Here is a 22,861-nt window from a genome sequence, read left to right on the forward strand (position 1 = left end):
CACAAGAGGTTGGAAGTTTCTTTTTACAGGGATAGCATTTCAGATGTTAAGAATAACAGGAAGCATCTTGAAAAAGGTAGCTCTAGAAAAGGGAATTCCATTTTCTTTTTAGTAAACCCTAAAACAGAGCAAGAACTTGCTGGGCTTTCCTTGTTTTCCCCAAAATTATCACTGAAGACCCATTGAGCGTATGAGCCAGGTACAGCCATTCCACCAGCCACCGGAGACCATGGTGACAATGGAGAGGTCCATTTGCTGAGTATGGAAAGCAATGGAGGCTCATCAGGCTGTGGAACAAAGCTGGGTAACTAATTTATCAAAAAGGTGTTTGCTGTGTGCCATCTCTCATCTGAAGCTGTCTCTCTTGTTCCTACAAGTGGTCCCTGGGCAGTGGTGGCACTGTGGGAATGAGTGAGGCCAGCAAGCCCTGCATCTGTGTGCACGTACCTGCAAGAGGATGCTTTCAAATAGACCCCAGTGTTTCATACCATACTTAAAATAGCTGAGTTGTTGGCAGGGCAAGGGTATATACTTGCAGCCTGAGAGTTTTGCTCTTTCTCTGTCTCTGTACCAGGATTGCTCAGTGTTTGCAAAATTTCTGCCAAAGGTCTGTGCATGTTGTGAAGTTCAGATGAAGCTTGCTGGTATGATAAGCTCTATCCTTACCCTAAATGTGCTGCTTAATTCTTCTTTTCATGAAGCTGGGGGGGGAGTCCAGGTTCCCTGCAGCTGCTTTCCACCACTGTGCAGTTCTAGGCTTGCTCTCTTTCCAGGGGAAGAGGGATTTGTACCCAAAATGCCTGGAGACTTTGTCTGTCTCATAGGAGGTGGTGGTGGTGACTATCGTGTTCAGTAAAGGCAAGTTTAGGAAAGGCTGTAGCTTGCAGAAAGGGTACTAGATGACCTTGATTATCCTGTGCAGTTATATCATTAGTATCATTAACCGCATCTTCCGGTAAGGGATGTGTGAGCCTAGTCTTACTGACGGGTCCACAGAGGACAACAGCTGATGCCTTATCAGAAAACCTTTTCTTGTTGGAGTGTCATCATAGGAATAACACACTTGTCCTGCGAGTAAGTCTGGTTTCAGCTGCAAGTTCCTTGCTGCAAGAACATGCATCCATGCAACATTCCCTGGAGAAATAAGAGGGGGGGAGAAACAGGTATTTAGGAGGAGCTAAATTTTCCTGTTTACTGTAGAACGAGTAGGTTGGATCTGCTGGCTTCAGTGCTGTGAAGCAGGGAAAGCACTCATCATGGTACTCAGCTGTTCTGTAGAGAGACTGAGTAGTTAATCCAGGCTTCCAAGATCCTTTAAACCTTTGGTCTTCCCTTTGAGCTGGACAATTAATGTGCCTTGTGATACTGGTTCATGTGAAGCGAAAGGGCAGTGTTGTGTAGTGAGAGCAGGATGAATGGGAGGCAGTGCTCGAGGGTTTTATTCCTGGCTCAGCTGTGAGCCTTTGAAGGAAGTCACTTGATTTATCTAGGCCTGATTCTTCTCTAACAGCATTTTCAAACTACTGTTATCTGCACTTTTGGAAAAAGACGTATAAGTGAGCTGCACAGAAATAACTAAAACCCCACATGATTTAATGGTGAGTTATACTCCCCTGAAGTGCATTCAACACCACAACAAACTGTTCCTATAAGTTTTGTGAGTAGTTTCTTGTGCTTCCTAAAGTCAGTTATGTACTACAGCCTTTTTTCCAAGGAATTGTACAAATAGAGTTAGTTTAATTTCTTCTAATGAAGAAGAAATTAAGTGTCTTTTCAAGCCAAAAACATTTTAAAAATACTGCCTGAATATCCCTCTCCCCCCATATATCCCTTGAAATGTTTACTTAGAAAAAGAAAGATTAGCTCTCTATCCCTTTTTCCGCTGACTTTTTTTTTCCAGTTTTCTAAAGAACATTTTCCCTATGTTGAGGAGAAGAAAAAAAAAAAAACCACCCTTCCAAGGAAAAACAGTAGAACGTAAACAACTGTTTTAAAAATTATTTTAGCCAGTGTAAGTTTTGTGGTTATAAAAATATTTGTGCTCATTTGCCACACTCGTCTCCCTGACTTGGAACATTATGGTTAAGCTGACGTGTAAAATCCTCTGTGTCTAAAACAGCCTGGTAGCACCACATGCAAAGAGATCAATCATCCACTCACCCACATATGTGTAATTACACGCTGTGTTTTCAGGCTCTCCATAGTTCAACACACCGTTCCTGGCTTGGGCAAGTAAATACAACTCTTGAAGAAACGTTGCTTTCTCCCCGTACGCTGTGCTTGGACGGATAATGCAGGTTGTGGGTTTGCCATCATTGCTCATCTGTAAAATCAGGAAGGGATGTTAGTGAGTTATGGATTCAGAGATTAAATCTTCCACAGTGATATTGTGTTAGCCAGATAAAAACAAACCCTGGGAATATTAGGCTAGAGGAGTCAACATTTGCAGAGGAGCTCTGGACACTTAGGGCTTGCTTTGGGTCCCTAAAAATGCAAAGAGGTGCCCGTGCCCAGTTTGAACTTTTTTTTTCTCCCCCCACAGCACACCTACACCCATGTGATACTCACTGAGAGATGTTGGATGGAGGGTCCTAGTGGCATTAACTCTCCTGCAGTTATGATATATAAATGAGTATTTGCAACAACCAAAATCTGGTACCAGGGGAAGCCAGCTAAGCTGGCTGGCCTCAAACTGTAACAGGGAGAGAGAGATGCTCCAGCCAGTGATTTAGGACACAAATCTCATTTTTACATTCTGCTTCATCCTCTGAAAGAACTCATCTATCTGCTGAATGTACTGCAAGTCTAAAAAGACTAGCCAGCTAATTTAGGTAGGTGGCTGACTCTGGATACACTAATATTTATGATTCTTAAATCACTCAAGCACATCTGCAAATTACACCTTTATGCAGCGTGAACTAGGTGAACATGGTTTCTTAGGCCATAATTTAACACAGCTCTTTCCAAAGTCACATTCCTTCTGGTGGAGTTAAAGCACAGGCTCAAAGGGCAGCACCCTTTGATCTTGCAAGTGTTTGGTAGCTTCCTGATAACGCGGGGATATTGGGCTTTGGTAAGCTTAGGGCAATTTCGTTTACGCGTCAAGTCAAGGCAGCAGTTGGATACACACTTAGATATGAGTCGTGGGGTCTTACTAATCATCTCTCTCCTTCCACCCATCCCGTGCTGTAATACCAGGGGTGCTGCCATTGATTTTTGTACCTTTTTTCCGTTAGCTTCAAATACAAGTTTTTTCTGCCATGGCCTTTGTCTTCCCATAAGGCAGCTCCACTTCCCCACTGTATTTGGTGTCCTCATTTCCCCTGAAATAGATTGTGAGAGACAGCGGGTGACCATGCAGTAGAGCACAGGGCTTGGAGACATTTGTCACAGCGTGATTTACTCCACAATCCCTGCTCTCCAGGCACTTACCACTGGCTGTGAGTTATTTGAATCTGAGATTCTTTCTGCAGTTTGGGAGAAATAAGGCCTCAAGAAATACCTGGCGGTTCTGGGTGTTCATAGGCAAGTTTGTATGAGGGTAATGGATTGATTTAAGAGCTGGATTTGGTTTTGTCTAGTAGTGTGATTAACACAAACAATATTCTGGCAGGAAAATTAGAAGGCAGTGGAGTTACCTTTTGAAGCAACTCACAAGTGGCTGAACAAGGTGAAAAGAGCACAAGAAGATGGAGGGCAGGAAAATGAGAGCAATTCTACTTCATTTTGTCATTAGAGGTAGAGAAAAGCCTCTCGTGAGCCATAAACTGAAAGGAGAAGCTGCTCCTTAATTTTATCACAGGGTTGATTAGAGGTGGGAGACATTTGCTGGTGATACAGTAGAGCTGCTAGTGATCTCCTGGAAGACATGCAATCAGTGGGTTTGTGCTGGGATTATTCCTTCATCTCCCTAGCAAATTACACTCGGGGGAAGAGCAAAGAAGTGCACCCATGATTAAGGGCAAGAAGAGCTCACTGCCATGCTGGGGACACTTGATTGCCACTGTGGAAGACAACTTGCTCCTCAGCCTCCTAACTTACAGATGCAGGGAGGAAAGCCCATGGGATCGAATGTAACCGGCCTCACAGGCCCTGAAATAATTCTAAGGAGAACCAAGAAAACAGCTCTATTCCCCACCAGGGCGCTGACATTTTGGCCCAGTGGTTCTAGATCAACATTAGTCCATTGCAGGATTCGGTTAAGCAGATTCAGTGGGCTCTGGAGGAGCTGGGGAGTGAAGAAACCTTGTCTTGAAGCATTGGGAAGGACCCTCCATAAATAGCATCCACTTGCTCCCCTGCTGCCGTGACTAGCATGGATAGGCTCGCTCTCCCTCTCCGTGCTGCAGGAGACTCTCTTCACATTTTTAAATTAATTTACTCTATATTTTGCTCTCCTAGAGAAATTCACCCTAGGCAAAGACCAGACTCTGCCAGCCATGGGGTACCCACACACAGGGCAATGAAGGATTATGGTGGTCCCTTTTGCAGATGGGGCTCTGATGTACCTCTTGGAAGGGTTAAGTGGCCTGTGACGAGCTGATGCAGCAAATCTGCAGCAGAGGTCTTTTTGTCAAACACCGGGCCTCAAGAGAGCAAGCTCTGACTCGGGGTCCCTGTCTGACCTTGGGCAACTTGCTTACTCTTTTCTATGCTCAGATCTCTGTGTGTAAAACATGGATAATGCTGTTGCCTTTCTCTTGCCTGTTCAGCAGTTTAGCATCTTATGTGTCAGATATCCCAGCTGAGACTGGGGCCTTCTTGTGCTACAGCAACAGAAATAAATTAGGAGCATCAGAAATACAGCTTTCTCGCACACCCTGGGCTTTTAACACAAAACCCTCCTCCCCTTCCCTCTGTTTATGGGTGATGAGCAAGAGACAAACCAGAAAACAAGAAGGACAAAAGATTGATTGTGCGTGGTTTGTTGCGAGCCTGAGAGAGGCCCAAGACAATTATGGGGATTATCTAGAAGTTCTAGTTTTAATTGCTTTCTCTGTTTTAATCCAAATTTATTTTTTGCTATGCAAAGCTTTTAAAAAGCAGCAGGTTCACAAAGGAGCAAACCTGCCTGCTTGTTCCTGGGCTGCAGAGCTCTGCTCGTGTTTGCCTTCCCCCACCCCTTTTGAAGCCTGGTAGTAACAAAGAGCTCAGCATAATGCTCTTGCTTTTCAAAACGATCACAGATAACTGAACGCTAATAAGACTGGAGCAGCATTGTCAGAAGGTATCTCAGCGGTGGCTGTCTCAGGGGGATTGAGACTGACAGAGGCATTTTCTATTATTGTCGGATGCTGAGGTGTGAGCATTATCCCTGCACCCATCACCCTGTCCGGAGACTAATCATGCTTTGTCTGTGTCAATTCCCAAGCACGTAAAAGTGAGTTAAATAAAATTATATGAGGAATGATGGAGAAGGGGGACAGAGAAGAAAAAGGCAGGCAGGCAGGATCACGGACTGTGAGGGAGAAGAGCAGAACAGATTGGGTGGGAATGGGGGAGAGGAGAAGAAGAAGGAGGAGCAAGCCACATCACGTGTGCTTTCAGTCTAGAAAACAGAGCTATATTATGTTGCCTTCCAGTCATCACTGGGCTCCCTATTGAGACAAGTGGTGTAATTTTTTACTGGGGGTCTGACCCTTCTCTGTTTTGCATTATGTAATTCCCTTAGGTTAAAATCAAAAGTCATTGGAGAATGAGGACTACTCTCTTAGGCTTTCTCCCAGCATCATGGGAGAACCTGAGTGTGTTATGCAAAATGAGTTAAAGGCTCCAGGTGGTGGCTTTATTTGCATTTGCGGTGGGGAAGGATTGGGAGTCGGTGGGCAAAGGATGTTCATGTGGAGCTCTATGAGCATCAGCCCAGATGGGTTTTTGGTTGTACCCATTGGTGTCATCATGCCGAGCCAAAGGACTGTCCTCTCAGGCAAGATTTGGGGTAGATTTTTCAAGACATCTATTCACATCTATCTCTTAAGTCGCAGGACTGAAATACTAACAAGGATGTGCCTGTATCTGCATTCGTTTTTAGACATTATTTAGATATGCTAATGACCAAATTCCATCAGTTTTCTCTGACACAGAGCTTCTAGAGCTTATGGTCCCAAGTGGATTGAGGTTTGTTGCTCTCATGGATTTTTTTCATAAGCCAGACATTTATTCTACAGATTTGGGTGCTTAAATACTTTTCAAAACAACTAGGTTATGTCTTATCTTACTTGCGAGTATAAAATTTAGGCTTGTAGGACATTTTAAGTTATGTCTTAAGGAGCCTTTTCTATCTGGGTTCAAATTTCTAGAGCCAAATGACTGAAGCCAGCTGTGTCTAGACTGGCTACGTATAGAGACAAAACTTGACTTTGAGCCAGTTCCCCTTGCACACAAGTTTCCATGGTTTGAGCAGTCTGTATGGCTACAACCATGCTTGAAATCAGCAGGGAGCCTTACAGCGGTGTGTATCAGACCGCAGCTAGCTCTACTTGACTTCAAACTTAACCTAAAACTTCAGCTCCTGATCTTCAGAAATACCAGGCCGGTTCTCAAGGTGCAAGTACTGTTGCCCCGTGAATATAAAAGGTATGCAGATGTTGAGTCCTGAGCAGGAGTGTCAGCTGATTGGGAAAGTCAGTTCTGGGTAGTAAAGATCTATAAGCAAAAAAACCCCTCCAAATCATAATTTTGACCACTGTCTTTGTATTGCTCCAAATCCCAACTTTGCTGCAGGAGGTTTTCTAAAGCTGTGCTGCTTCGTCTGGGTCTGTGGGTCAGTCTCCTAGGAGACACACACAGAAGAGATGGGTTGAACCTAATGCCCAAATGTGTAAAGTCCAGGAGTTAGCCCTCGTAAGAATGTTGCCAGGAAAAAGGATTTTGAAGGGTAGAAGGGTGCAATTTACAGGCTAGATCCAGGTCACAGAAGAGTGTAACTACACAGGAATACTGCAGGGCAACTTCACACCAAATGCATCTGTCCCCTAAGACTACGTGGCTAACTAACTTTGTTCCAAGACAGTGCTAAAATAATCTGTATACATCTGACCACATTTGGTAACGGCAGCTGGGTACGGGCTTGCTAGCAATTCACTATGGAGCTGAAAAGAGGAGGGAGAGCGGTTTGGTAACAGTAGAGCATCACCTACTCTTTGGTAAGTGTGCCCTTGGTGTGAGGGGAGAGCAAAAACTCTGACCCAACAGTAGGATGCAACTTGGGTGTGTCACAAACCTTAAGCATTGAGACCTTATCTGAAACGGATTTTAGGGCTTAGAGGAGCAGGGCTGTAGATACGGGGGCCAGCCTGGAGGTGCAGTTGGGCCATGCATCTCTCAACCGACTCTTTCAACAGTGGTATCCACTCCTGGTCAAGTTTAGGTTGGGAAGAGGCATGGTTCCTGAAAGTAAAAAGCAGCAAAGAAGGATTTTCAAGAAAGAGAGAGGCATAGACAGGAAGGGGAACACATATCTTTACCTTTGTAGCCACAGAAAAAAAAAAAAATCTCATTCCGGTTGCAGTTTCATTGCTGTTTAACCAGAAATCCAGAGTGATGGAGAAGATTTGCTTAGCCTTACCTGAACACGAGCTCGTGCGATGTATTGGGTCCCACCACGGCAATGGAGCCTGTGTAGATGACATACAGGACACAGCAGGTCCTTAACACATTTTCAGTACCCGTGGGGCAGGTTGGGAAGGACAAACATTAACCACCTTGCCTTGATTCCTGTTGTGCAAATCAAAAGAGATTACCAGGCTTGGCATTCTGACATGGAACAGAACCATCTTTTTTATGGCTGAAAAGATGTAAAGCCACAGTCAAGGCTGCAGTTCTTCAATTATGTTTGCACAGGAGTGGATGGTTTATAACATGAGCGTAGCAGTTACCTCTATAGCTATAATGTGGCTTAACCTCTATGGCTATTGACAACTGACTTATCTTGGACTTAGTTGTTGCTAACAAAAAGGAAGCCAGCAGCTTGGCAGAGCAAAACTCCATGTTTTCCATCTTTTTTGATTCATGGACAGGCTGTCAAATGGTGAATTGCAGCCTTCTGGCAAAAGGATTGGTGTTTTAATTGCATATATTGCTCTATAGAAGTTCTGCAGGATGACCATAGGGTGAAAATAATTGCAACAGACTCTTGATAGCTGCAGAATTTTAAATAAATTAGTGGGAGCAGCTTACAGGTCCACATGAAATCCAGATAAATCCGAAGCATGGTTTAGTTTAAGAAAGGTTGTTCTGGCTGAACTTGTGGGTCAGTCTGTGTGGTTTGTTGATTGTTTTTTGGGGGGGAAGGGGTGGGTTGTAGTGGTTTATGACTCTTCCAGGGATGGTTTTTGCATTCATCGTGATTTTGATTCAGGTTGATTTTATAAGAACCTCAGTAACAACAGCATAACCATGGTTGCATACCGAGGGCCTTCAAATCTGATAAGGTAGCTCTCAAAGGAAGCTGCTCATAGGGTTGGTTTCCGGAAGTCTCCATACTATTTATACCTGGCTAATAAGGCTCTGCCCTTGAGCCTTGCTGCAAATCTTGCGTAGGCAGGCTTGTGATTTTTCTGTTCTCTTTGTTAAGGACATAATCTGAAATTATCAAGGAAATCCTGAGCTTAGGATAACTTTAGAGGGCATAAATCAATTTGAAGACCTGGTGGAAAGTAATCAATTTACTTCTTTATAAACCTATCACATATGCAAAGTTAACTGAGAACCCCTGTTGAGAAACTGGGATTAATTCAGTGTTTTTGCTGGAAACAGCCAAGTTAAAATCCATTCAGCTTAACAAAAAGCTTAAAAATTAAGATTAAAAAGTCTTTAAGTGACTAGATCGAAAAAGTAATTCTTGTAGAAGAGGACCTTTCAACCTAGTCAACAAGACTATAACAGGATTCGGCAAGCAGTGGTTGAAACAGAGGAGAGAAAGCAGATGTAAATTTTTGCCAGAAATGATAATTAACCGTAGCCACACTAGTACTCTTCAGCATTGTTATGGCTTGCTGAATGATAGCCCATTAATGTACAGTCCTTAATTCTGGGCAAAAAGTCTTTTTGAAAAGGTATAGTCCAATTTAGCCACAAATTGTTGGGCTTAAGGCAGTAATTGGATGAATTTCTGTGGCCTGAGTTACACAGAGGAGCCAGCTAGAGGATTATATAGTTGACCTCTCCTGACCCTATTTTTTTTCCATGAAGTCTGCAGCAGGTATCAAATACAGTTCATTTTTATTCTTTTAACTGCTATGATTTTAATAGAAAACTTTAGACTAATCTCTTAATTCAAGATTTTGAGAAGTCCTAGTGAGGGCAGCAGCCTCATTTTAGGAAGGTCTACATGAAGCCATCCAAGGGGAGGCAGAAATGCAGAACAGTTTGTCTCTGAAAATAAAGCTCCTGTTAAGACATCTCAAACTGTGCTCCTCAAAGAGGCACTCAATCACCAGTCACATCGGAAAAAACTTTGTGCGTGTGGTTTTCTGGGAATGTCGCAAACATCTGCAAGAGGTTTGGTTTGCTGAATAGGGGAGTTGCCCAGTGTTCACTGCTATCTGTAAAAACCTCACTACGCTAAAGTACCTTGTTCCTAGCAAGCAGACAGTGAAGAGGAAGATCTCACAGAGCCATTAAAAGGCAGCAGAAACCCTCGGGCTCTGAATATTCTCAGTACACATGCACAATACAGGCTCTTAAAAGCATCTGGTTTTGAAAACAACTACAGCAATGAAAAGAAGGATGGAATTTAAATGTTGCCCTTGAATGCATGAGCAAATGGTAGAAGCCCTAAGCAGTAATCAAGTTTGAGAGAGAGTTATATATATAAAAAAAATATAAAATTCCTTCCTTGTGGTTAACAACTATTTTAGTAGCTAACAGCCTGAGGTGCCATTGGAATTGCTGCCGTAATAGGGATTTCATTATTTTTATAGCCTGTGCTTATTTCCTAGATTTATGAACAAATTTTCTTTAGGCAGATCTTGCACCTAACATGAAATCAGCTCTTGGTGATGGAAGAAAATGTTGTGGAGCTCTGTTATGTGTAGCTTGTAATAGTTGTGAACTCTGACTAGAATTAAAACAATGTCACTCCCTTATAGCATGGATGCAATTCAACTGGTGTAGTCTTGCACTGGTATATAGTGTAGATTTTTCTCCCTGGGAAAGCTGTAAGCCATCTATAACGAGACTTAACTTTTAATTGCTGTCCTTGTCACATACTAAACAGTTTCTTACCACTACAGGCATGTTCTGAATCACCCTGACACTATTAGCGAAAGTTATACTCTTGACCAGCATAACTATATAGTAACTGAGCCCAGATTTGACTTCCTAAGATGGAGCTGTAGCAGTGGAGAGGAGCAGCGTGGCCCGCCTTGAGCAAGGACGCAGGGGCAAAGGCAGAAACTCCCCCACTGGAAAGGGAAGATCCCTGGAGCCTTTCTTATCTCATGGCAGAGGGGTGCGTGTGAAATTCAGGGGACAAGGGAGCATTAAATCAGAGAGGGTATGTTTGTTGTAGCCTCTTGTATGACTATACCGAGGTGTGTGAATTTAAGGTTGTATTTAATTGCTTGTTTTAAAGAACTTACCCCCCAACGTTGACAGCTCTTATTTCCCAAAAGGGCACAGAATTTCTGGAGTGCACAATAGCAGCTGTGTGAATAACCACGTGAACTCCCAGCGTGGCAGCAAGGAGCAGATTGTGGTCTCGAACGTCTCCTTTCATCACTGTCACATGAGTGGTAGCTAGAGAAAAATAATATACCATAGATGCAGAGGAAAAAGTACAAATCAGCATCCTCACCTTCTTGCAGAATGAGGATCCTGCTTGGAAAGCTTTCTTCTCTGCAGGGCAAGCTGAAGCACACTCTAACGAGTGTGCCATTTGAATACATCACACCAGGGGAAAAATACATCCCTATTTTTGAGCCCCAATGAAGCCAGATCTGCATCTGGTTTAATTCAGTGCAGAACTTTGCTGGTTTGTACTGACTGTGGGTCAGAATAATTGTGGCCACCATTGCAAATCTCCAGTATGCATCCGAGGGCGGTGCGGAGCAAGAATGGGAGACCGTTGGCCCAGGGCTGCAGCTGGTTACAGGACTTGCTCCAGTACGTGTGAATAAGTGAAGCTGTACAAGACAATTTCCTTAAGATACAAGATTTTTAGAGCTTCCTGGGAATAACACCAGATTAATTCAAGGGGCATTCCGCAGAGCTTTATTTAAATTGTAAATACTATAGATGTTAAGGGAAAATACTGTAACAGGTTGAAAAGTTTCATAGGAAATTCCTCCCTTTGATCCATTCAGAAGTGTTTTTTTAAGCCCATCTGTCCCTGCCCCCTCCTCTCTCAAAATAGCTGTTCCATACATGGCTACTGTTGGCATCTACTGCTGATTTTCCTGCATTGAGACAGTGCTGGAATGTTTAAGTGGGATTTATTTCCTTTTCTGGAGTTGTGAATAGGCCAGCAAGGAGCTGGGTTAGGAAGCTGTACTGCTTGGGGCTTTTGTAATAAGCCAGACGGCAGTAGCAGTCAAAGGACTGCTTTGGGAAGAGGTCTCCTCTGCCCTGGGCTGGCAGCTTCCTGGAGAGCCTCATGCGGTCAGGGATCAAGTGGCAATTTCTGAAGTAACCCAGGGAAAGGTCTGTGACTCCAGCTCTGGAAGCGTTATGAGGCATGGAAACCTCTCAGTGAACAACTACCAGGACAAGGGGATGAAAGATCAGGGTTATTCCTCATGAACTCAAAGGAGAGACGAAATTCAAGATAGTAGGTCAGCTGGCTGAGCATTTGCTAAAAATCTCAACGTAAGAAGGCGCAGAAGTTTTACAAAAGGGTCAAGCTGATTTCTTAACTAGCATAATCAAGATTTGGTGGACTTGCTCATAACTAATTTAATATTAAATTAGTTTATTATTAAAGCACAGAGTTTATTTGGCAAGAATAGAGCAGAAAAAGAAAGACCTTATCCATGCAGCAGAAGTAATATGCTCGCCTGGAGGACCGGATCTCAGAGGAGGATGCTCCTGCTGCAAGGTGGATCAGGGTGTCAGCAACCTCATGGCGGGGAGATTTTGGTGCTACTTAGTGATGAGGGTTGATGTGTTAAATAATCTCTTTCACATCACCTGTCTTAAGGCAGCTGGTACAATTAAGACCAGCAAAAGAATGATGAGAGCTCTGCCAAAAGCAGGGAAGGATACAGGGCAACCAGGAGAAATTTTCAAATTGATAAGGCCCGATGACTTTTATCCAGGGCTACTAAAGTGGTGATGAATGTCACTGCAGCTTTGTTGCATTCTCAGCTACTTTGGAGAGCTTTTGGAGGAGGTGCTGGAAGACTGCAGCAGAGCAAATGAAACACCTGGGCTTAGAAAGGAGGTAAAGAAGAGCCAGGAAATTAAAGAACAGCTTGATTCAACCCTGGGAAACTCAGGAACACACACTTAAACAACATGTGTGTGAGCACCTGCGGGATAATAAAGAGAATAGAAGCAGCTGACATGGATTTGTCAAGAACAAATCAAGTCAGATGGATCTCCTTTGTTCTTATGACAAGTTAACAGGCTGTACGGATATTGTGGAACAGGTCGATGTCATCTATCTTGATTTGAGAAGGGCTTTGGAAACTCTCTGTCATTCTCATAAGAGAGTTGGTAAAACATGGTCTAAGTAAGGCACATTAGGATGAGCGCAAAGCTGGCTGAATTGCAGTTCCCAGGGAACTGCCAGCTGTGGTAGGTGGCTGCCCTGGGGCTCTCCGGGGCTTATTGCTGTATTTGAGTCTTTTTTATTGTTTTCCTCAAGAATCTGGCAGATTTGTTCATTAAATCAGCAGATAACATCAGGCTGGGAGGGACTCAAAGTACGCTGGAGGATTAGAGTACAAGCTGAACGTAACTAATAGAGTCTGAAAAAAAAAAAAAGGTGAAATTTGATAGGGACAAGGAGAAGTTGTTGGGCTTAGTAGGGAAGAGGCAGCAAGTCTTCTGAAAGAATTAAATTAGGCCAGGGCAGCTCAGGACCTATTTCCTGTCAGCAGCGTCTTGCAACTCTGAAAAAGGCATAATTGTGCTGACAGGTACAAATAGGAGAATAGTTTGCAGGACAGAAGAAATAAATCCATCAGAGATACAGAAAGCGTGAGCTGCGGAGGAGTGCACGAGAGTTGTTTTAGCCTGAAGGAGAAGACAGCATGGAGTGGAAAGGGTGGTGCTGTTCAAATCATGAAGATTGTTGTAAAAAAAATGATGGTATTAACCTATTCTACCTGTAAGGTTAGATGAGAAATCGAGGACTTAAATTGCAGATTAGACTGTACCAACAGTAGTAGCCTGACGGTGCAGAAATTGGCCGCGCGAGGTGGCCTGGAGACAGGGCAGGAAGGCATCTGCCAGGAAGGTCGTGGCTGGGCTGATTCTGGCTTTGGGCAGGGGATTGGGATGGCCCCTCAGGGCTGCTTCTGCCTCATTTTTCTGTGATTTGCTGTGATGTTAGGCCACAGACCTCTCCTGGAGCAGGGATTAAGGCAGCTCCTTAAGGTTTAAATGGGGTTTGGTGGGTTTTTTTGTTTTTTTTTTTTTCAATTATGGGTGCTTTTAAGGCAGTTGGCTACCTGAAGCCTGAGGAAACCCATCTGGTGAGTTCACCTGCCAAGGGAGGATTTCTGATAATGGTATTTCCCTGGGAGTCTTTTAACTTGCTTTAAGTGTATTTCTTTTCTATTGACCTCTCCTAACAGACAGGATTTCCCTTACCATTTTTTCCTCTCTCCTTCGAAGGAGGCTGAAGGTTTGGGCAGTCGGAGAGAGGGAGCCCTAGCCCACGGTGAGCTGCATTGGCTTGTTTGGGGTGGGTATTCTCAAATCCAGTAAAACAGGTTGCTTTTCCCCAACATATCTCACTGTAATCAGCCCTGGTGAAACATCAGAAGGCAGCTTTCAGAATATGATCAAATGGATTAATTTAATATCTTTGAGTGTGTTTACTGAGACTCATTTCTTCCTTTTTTATGTACAGCACAGTGAGGCTACTATAGGTTTCTCTCCATTATTCCTGTAATATATTTCACAATATCTGCAGCAAATGTTGATCTTGATTCTATTATTGTCAGGGTTTTTTGGTTATTTTTCTCAGAATTGATAACTGGTTGGAGCAGTTCAGGAGCATGTTTTTTTGTCCCTTTGCTGTTAGTCAGACTGGTTGAGCAGAAGCAACCGGGTTAGCCAAGTTCACATGCATGTTGCTCCTTACAACTGATCCCTGAGTGGGGACTTAGATCCTCCCTGTGATATATCTCCTGGGGTTACACACTATGAATCTTTTTGCTTTGATTTAGTCCTATGCTGAAAAATCTCTCTGAGCTGGAAGTTACTCTTCACGCCGTCTGTTTAATCCAGGTTCCTAGCCCATGCCTTTAACTGTGGCATCTCCAACTTAATACCAGCTCTCTTGAAAGGGAGGGTTATGGCCTCTAAATAGAAGATGATGCCCTTTTCTTACCTGTGCTGGATTTTTCTACTTCTTCTCTCGCTACTGAATCAAAAACCCTGACCACTTTGATGTAGTTTTGTTGAGACAGGAGCTCTACAGTCTTCTCCCCAATAAAGCCACATCCTCCTATCACCAGGTAGGCCCAGGCTCTATCCATTTCTGAAGATGTTTTTGTGGTTGAGGAGTAGGGAGAAGGTTGCTGCCAAGATCCTATCATGCGCTGTTAGTCGCTCAGCCAGTATGTTTTCTTAACTAAGTCTAAAGTTTAACTGTCATATAAAGTTACTGGCTGAACATTAACTCCATCCAGTTATATATAGATCAGGTTTTCATTGGCACAGTCACACGAGTGCTGCCACAGACATACCAGTGCTACGTACAGGCTGATTCTGGTCTCTCTGACTCAGCCTTTCCCTTCTACCACTGTGATCAGCAGGGAACCTCCAGCTTGCCTTGCTATCTGGCCAGTCTCAGTCCCAAATTTTGATGCCAGAAGTTTTCCAACCTGGGCAGCCCTTTCCCACGGGCCGGGTTGTCAGTCGTCGTAGCCTAGGCATCTCCGGGTGCTGCACAAAGATGGCGTGCCCTGGAGATGTGCTTAGGGCAGCCGTCTTCCAGCATGAAGCTCCAGAGGTCTCGTTCCCATGCGCTAGCGAATTTCTAGAGCTGGTGTACAGCAGCAGATCTATGCGGTGCCGAGCTGCATCGTGCACAGTAAGGGCAGGGTCAGGAATGGCCGTCTGCAACTTTATGATAACTGACGCTACCAGTTTGATTAGCATGGCTCTCCTGAATGAGAGCTGGGATAAATACATACTTACGCACACACACGCACTTATTTAGGAGGACAAAGTCTTCTGTTAATTTGAAAAATGACTACTAGTAAAAGCACATCCTTTGGCAAATTGTTACAATGGTTAATTATCATCATCGTTACAAGAGCGCGCTCTTTTTTATCTGCCAGATAGTGGCTAATACACTTTTTCCTTGCTAGGCTGCAAAGGCTGTGTGCCATCCAGTTTGTCATGTGGTTAAAAAAAAAAACAACAGGAGAAGGGATTGTCTTTGTCTAAGGGTGCCTGATCCTGTCCTAAGGGGGATGAGAGGGTGGAGGTGTGAAGACCTGCCCTCTGGCACAGCTGTTTCTCCCTCTCTCTGCCTTTCTCATAGAGAGTCTCAGAGATAATGAATCAGGCCTGATCAGCTACCAGCCTCTCTTTGATGCTGCCAAGCAAATTATTTCCGTATGTCTGCAGTAGTCAAATACTTTCTAATCCATCTTTGAACAAACTTGTCACCAGTTTTGGTGAATGCTGGTGTAAGAAAGGTAGCAATGATAAATAGGGTAATGTAATCTCTGTGCTTGCTTTCTCTTTATAATGTGTACAGCAAAGTAGTTGCCTTTCTGGCCATAGTGTTGCTTGGGAAGCTCAGGATTAGTTTGTTCTCATATAAGGTCACTGCTTTCCCCATCCCCAATTCCCCAGTCTGTGAGCACGGGCCCACAGCGATGCTGGTTCAGGCTGCATTGGGGTGGGGATACTCCTGGTAGCCCCTTCCCTGGTCACATAGAACAGGCTGAAACGTGGAGACCAATTACAACCGCGTGAAGGTAGAAAACAGTATTGTCAGAGCCTTTCTTACTATAGCATTAATGCCTGTATGTCTTTAAAAATTAAGCTGTATGGCAACTTGCTGTTGAGCATGTGTTTAATGAAGAGTTAACACAGTGTATTCAAAGAGTAACTGTGTTTTGTTTATGTGTGTATGTATTTTTTTAATGAGCTCCTGCTAGAAGTTCAATCTGTTCAACCCTATCATTGATTTTTCTTGTGCTGTGTTAAGCGTTGGGAAAAGCGCCGTTTCCCCTTGCTGCGATTATCATCAGTGGCCATAATGACCCAGAGGCCAACATGGGGCCTGATGCTAATTCGGTGCTTGGCAGACCAGTGCAGCCACAAACATCCCGAGAAATTAATTTAGTCTTTTATCCAGCAACTCCCAATCTGTACAGTCGTGATTAACAGAACTGCCATCCCTCAGAGGACTTTTTGCAAGGATAAATATATCTGAGTTGGAGGTGTTAGGACACAAAACCCAAGATAAATACACCCTGAGAGACCGAGAGAAGTTCTGCATGGGAATGTTTGGCATCAAGTAACCTTGAGTATGTCCTTATCAGAAGTGATGCAAAAAGCTGTATGAAGCAGAGGCCTTGATGCTGTGGATGTTTCCCAGTGTTTACAAGATTCAGCCTTTGCTACAATACTGGTAACTGCCTATCTGCAGTGTAATCTGATCAGTTGGGGAAAAAATTGGCTGTGAGCTATGTATCTATCTCTTGTTTTTGTTAGGATGCAAAAACAAGTTCAGAAACCAGAACTGTCACCTCTCTGACAGAAACAGCCCAGGTCCTCTCCTACAGCCACGGCTCACGCAGGGTAAAGCAAAGAGAGAGGCAGTTGCAGCTAAATGGGTCCTATAGTAGGAAGGTTTAAAAAAAAACAAACCAAAAAACCACATCCTCTTCTAACAGTTTGAACCATCACATGAGGTGATGACTCTGGGGTCATAAGCCCAGACATAAGTCCAGAGGCAAATTCAGAGAAAGCACAAGGGGACAAAAGCAGCTGCTTCCGGAGGAGGGAGATGCCCAGGAGGCACCGGGGGATTGCAGGAGGGGGCCCGGGTGGCCGTTGCTCTCCGAGATTAGCCCACTTCCCTGGACTGTAAGGGAGCTTGTGAGGAAGCCAGGCAAGGTGCAAATAACAACAGATTTTCGTTTACGCTCTTAAGCATTGCAGAATTCTCTCTCTGGCTGGTTCCCCGTCAGGCAGCCTGCTGCAGCGAGCCCTCCTCAGAGCACCCTAGCTGGGCCGAGGGACTGCGACCCGGGTCTGTACTGACGGAGAACTCCCGCGGGAGCAGGAGGGCTGTTCCTGCAGGATGAGTCTGCCGTAGCCAGGTAGTGCCTCACTCTGCGATGCAAAGAAAGATGCTCCAACTTGACATTGCTTGAAGGCTTACCTAGGCTGCTTGAGGAATTGAATGCCTCACCAGGAAGGCAGGACATGCCCCTGTATTTGGTTCGAGGGGCTGGGAGTGCAGAGTGGTGACTAAGTGCATCCTAGAGACAAACCTCTGAGGTGGCTGTCGTGCTTGCTGAAGTAGTCTAGCAATATCTGCAGAAGGGTCAGTCCCGTCATGGGCAAGGAAACTTGTCACGTTTGGCTTTAGTTAATGAAGGCCCTTTTTGCCCCTCCACCCCATGGAAGATGACCAGGAGCAGGGTCTTCATGCACAATCTTGTTTTTTTAGGAGACCTGCAAACATATAGTCAGAGAAAGTTGAGATGGCAGGCAAGAAAAACAGATGCCCTAATTTCAGGATGCAGTGTGCTTGAACTTGCTCTGAACTTTGTAAATACAGGACACCTGACATAATATTCATTTACAGTATGTTTATTTCTCAGTGCATTACATGAAAGGTCTTTGGTATTTGTGGGTTCTTGAATACTGCTCCCACTCTGCTCTGTAAGAAAATGCTGAATACAAAACATTCCATATACAGTAACAAAACCCATAGCAAATAAAGAGAAATAGATATTTTGAACAATAACATAGCAATATGAAAACAGATAAGTAACCATGCAAGAGGTGGAACAAACAGATTGTGTTTACAACAAACAGTAGAGCCTGCCATAAAGGAGTTCATCGTGTCAGACAAGATTTATTCTTGCTCTAAGTTAAGAAATTACACATGATTGCAAGATACTGTGTATGGCTGCCCTATAAAAGACCAAATGGTTGTAAAGCTTAGTACAATGAGAGAAGGCGGGACCGTTTGCACACATATGAAACACACTGATATAAATAAAAAAAAATACTGTGTAAAATAACTAGTGAAAAAGTTAACATTTCCTTCTATGGATGGGAATGTGCTTTGTGGACAACTATAGCACCTCTGATTGCTTGGTTTCAACACAATCACAGAAACTGCGAGTAGTTTAAACCCCTATACCACCAAATACCAAAATGGAATGTAATCTCGAAAAAGACGGAGTCTGTAAACATGGAGAAGGATGGCTTTCCAATAAATTGTATCGAGAAGTAATTCCAGATTGTCTTTCTAGAAGCCTTTGTCACAGTGGTCAGGTTCCTACGTTAAAATAGTTCATTGCAGAGACTGGGATTGAACCCCAGTTCCAGAGCCAAACCCGCAGAAAGCTGCTCGTGAGCCATGCGCTCTGCTCCACTGAACGCGGCACCAGTCCATGCTAGCTGGAGATCTGGATCTGTTTTTTATGGCCTGTTCCTGTGAAAGCTGATGGCAAAATTACTGTGGAGTTTGGTGGGAGCAGGTGAGGGCTCTTCTCTCTAGTTTATTCCTATTTCCCTGGGTTGCTATCAATTCTTTACAGTAAGTGCAAATTCGGTACTCTGGAGAGAAGCATTCTCCATCTCCCAGGAGTACCAGACTGCTGGTGAACGTGAGGGTGCACGAATTGCAACGATTTTTGGTTGTGCAATGTGCTGCTGCTTCTGGTTAGCGCAAGGCAAGGAAAACGCATTACTACTACCAGAACTGATCCAAGTCAGAAACACCTTGGAGCTCAAAGAAACATTAAGAATTTCAAAAAAATCTTAGGGGAAAAAAAAGGAAAAGAACACACTATGGTATTGCACAGTATGCATGTAAGATAAAGCACTAAACATTTCAATTAAAATATATTTCTAAATGAGCACGCATTCAAAATAAATCCACTCTCAATGTTACATAGACATGGCAAGATGCATTATATGCCCTGGCTAAAATGAATCTGAGTAGCCTGCCTAAGATGGAAAATGTGGTTGGAGTGGTTTGCTTAGTCATGAATATCGTTAATGCCAGCGTGTGAGGCTGTGTTCACCTTTAAAACATAATTAAACTGGGACTGCACAACAGTGTAGTCCAGCCCTTGTGTAAGTAGAGAGGAACGAAACCCCAGCTGAGAGAGAAAGTCCAACTGGTATAATCCTACTGTCACCCAAATTAAAGATACAGTACCGCATAAGAGAGAGATTGTAGCTAAATAAAGCGAGAAGTGTGGGGAGAAAAAAAATTACATAGCTCATACAGAAATCTGGAAAAGTCAATAATTAAAATGGTTGCAACCCAAACCTAACCAGTCTTTTCACAATTGACTTGGCAGGATCCATTGCAAACAACTTCCATTAAATTTCCTTTCATCTTGCCAGTAATTTGTTTTACATAATTTAAAGTCCAAAATCTTAGTCAACATGAATGACTTGAAGAGAGTATTCATCACGCTAATGCAACAGCTTTGAATTAAAGAAGACAAACTCGGAGGAAGGAAAATTTCTCTTTCAATTCAGTGTGAAGGCTCCAAAATGTCAGGGAAGTGAAAATAGCCCTATTGTACTCCCTCTTCTCCAAATTCAGCACCGTAGCTACAGGACCAGTGAAATCAAATTTTGCTATTTCCCTTTCTAAAGACTGCTTTGGTTTAGTTTAGTTCCTGAAACTGCCATGAGGAAACTTTCTTAATGTGGCAAGCGACTACAGCTAGCACCAACCTGCCCAGCGTACGCGTTCAGACTGAACTGTGATTTCTCCTCAGTCCTCAGGGCCTCATCTTCCAACACCCACTGGCAGGCATAAGGGGTTTTCTCCTGGAAGCCACCAGCTATGTCTTGTAACGTCCATGTGATCAAGACCAAGACAGTCCCTATTCAACAAAGAGGTAATCAAGTACTTCTCCATTCCCACATGGTGATCAGCCTGTAAATGGGGTAGCATCTTTTTTGCGCATTTAATTCTTAAATGGAAAGTATATTCCAAGAATATATCAGAACAGACGGCCATGGGCTGCTGTACAGCACTTCAAATAATGTGCTAAATGTTGGAAAACTGAGCTGTTTGTATTTGTGACTTTTTAGGCTGAGAGCTGGTTGCTAGCCTTCTTTAAGACACTGATTTAATTCAGCATCATTTATACACATACTGTCATTAGAGTTAGCACCAGATTGAGAGTTAGTGCTGGATTTGAAACTAAGATGCATTCAGGAGACTTTATTTCATTCTCCCAAAAAGGATCATGAATACAGGACGACTGCTTGAGGTCAGGAACCTGCTTGACTTGGGCAGTTTTACTTGTTTTCTTGTCTTCTGACTATATGATGCTCCAGCTGTAATTCAGAGTACAGGCAGGCAAAGGAATGCGGGCGCCTGAAGCATCAGCTCTTGGCAACACTCTGCATTCACTTCAAATGTTGGAGTCTTGGGGAAAGAGAGCACCTGATTGCCTTCAAGTCCCCAAACCTTTGTAACGCTTTGGGCTTGTTTGTTTGAAATGTCCATAGGAAAACTTGAGCATACAGAAGTACAGCCTGAACTACCTGGGCTGGCTGCTGAATGAGCTCCACCACTGGCATTAGCCAAGCAGCACGCGGATTCAAAAGCAGGGCAAGTAAATGCATTTACTGCAGCCTCCAAGCCAGCTTAAACCAAGGCAGTTTATTATTTAGCTGTACAGCAGTAAAAAGCTTCTGTATGAGGACAAATTTCTGGTGCTTGCTCAGCATCAGCTTACCCCATTTCACCTGTTTTGAGAGGGATGGTTAGATTTCTAAACAGGGCCAAATAAAGACCTAGAGTGGATTCAGTCATCCTAACGTAGCCTGTATAACCTGTTCATTTCTAAAAAATATAATGCTCTTCAGAGGAAAGATTTGGATGTTCTGATGTCTCCATAGGTCTCTACAATGTTTACTATGTGTATGGAAAATTAATTTAAGATGTGGCTAGTGCTGGGCTGGCAGAGCTCCTTCATTTTAAGCCTAATTTCCAGTGTACCACAGGCTTCTGGTTTTGCCTTAGGAAGATCACTTCAGGTGACAAGGGCTGCTGAACACATGGACCGTACAGTTGTTGGTCTTTGCAACAGCTTTTGACAGAAATATTGTAGCAGTACAGTTTGCCTTTGTCAGATAGCTGTATCTTGCACTAGGAACCAGGTAGAATGTGACCAATTTACCTGACTGATGCCATGAAATGACAAACACAAACTCAGTTTGCCCACTTTTGTCCTGGGCTGCATTTGAAAACTGTCAGAGTAAGGTGGGGGAGAGAGGATTTTAAAAAAAAATTAGTAGTGCCATTGGTTCTGTGGATTAGTCTCACCCTTTCTAACAGAAATCACTGTCTACATGAATGGCATCAGCTTGTCTGATTTGGTTTGCACAGCAGGTGTAGTGATTCATTTATCACTGAAGGGCAGGTTCAACTTCTTAACCCTGGAGCTGGGACTTCCCCCAAAATAACAAGTTACTGCAAAAAGTAAAATGACTTTGTATTTAACTCCCAGTGCAAGATAAGCTCTTGACAAGACTTTAATTCCTTAGGCTGTGGTTTGCTACTACACTGTCTCCAGATTCAAATGGTAAGGATTTACTCACAAGATAAAAATGAAACAGTGTGAAAACATTTTCCCTTATTGATGTAGGATTAAGAAACTATTGCAAAATATCCTTTTCTGTGAATAGTTATTGCTACTACTTAAATTAGTTATCTCTGGATGTATGCGCAAGCTGAACGCAATATGGGAAAATTCTTGCACAATTCCATCGTATCTCATACAAACTGCTCCGTATTTTCACAGAAACAGTCTTAATCTCACTGGAGATAGATAGAAAGTCAATGTTGCTATGAACATTTGCATCAAAAGTCCTTGCTTAGCCAACCATAAATAGAAATATGCCACTCACAAGCAGTTAGTAACATGAAAAGCCAAGATATTTTGATGCTAAATTCCAGAGAGTAACCTGAATTTTCAGAGTAACAGTCTGTTCTTTGCTAAAAGAAATCCTTGCAGGTGAGAATGCTTCAATGGCCTATGAAAGTGGTATCTTCACCTGAACTCAGCACGATACCACCAGATGAAATAAGAGCAGATGCCATCAACTATACCAATGGACAAGGCTAAGGCTTGGCTTTGAGTCTAGATGGAACTGATTGTTTCAGCCAGCTAAGCAGTGCTTTGAGTAACTTTCAAGGACAGTGGGGAAATAAGGGGGGGATTAAACTCTTGAGGCACAGTCAGGAGGTGTCATTTCTGTAGACAGCTTCTGAGGATATCTGCCACCTGGTATTCCAAAGGCAAAACAACAAAATCAAGAAAAATGTTCCTAAGACCCTCTCTGAGCTATGGATAAGACATTCCCTGCAATAAGGGTGTAGTATTGGCCAGGTAAGGAGACCAAACTGCCAACACTGCAGCCTCCTACCTACTTCGTTTGCACTCTGCAATTAAGCACTGGGATACTGTATCTTTAACTGGTGAAAGGCACGGAGAACAGACAGATGCTC

The 22,861-nt window shown here is 43.5% G+C and overlaps 1 protein-coding gene across 1 annotated transcript; it reads right to left on the bottom strand.

Annotated features, from left to right (window-relative positions):
* Positions 1-680: 680 nt before the first annotated feature.
* LOC104625408 (3 beta-hydroxysteroid dehydrogenase type 7-like) lies at positions 681-14,651 on the bottom strand. Its single transcript, XM_010293026.1, is given in 8 exon segments — positions 681-716; positions 719-1,134; positions 2,161-2,323; positions 3,223-3,252; positions 3,254-3,323; positions 7,568-7,669; positions 10,587-10,740; positions 14,504-14,651. Coding segments are annotated over 8 exon segments (1,119 nt in total).
* Positions 14,652-22,861: the final 8,210 nt, after the last annotated feature.

Source organism: Phaethon lepturus, unplaced genomic scaffold (genome assembly GCF_000687285.1).
Source record: "Phaethon lepturus isolate BGI_N335 unplaced genomic scaffold, ASM68728v1 scaffold10868, whole genome shotgun sequence".
NCBI classification, from domain to species: domain Eukaryota; kingdom Metazoa; phylum Chordata; class Aves; order Phaethontiformes; family Phaethontidae; genus Phaethon; species Phaethon lepturus.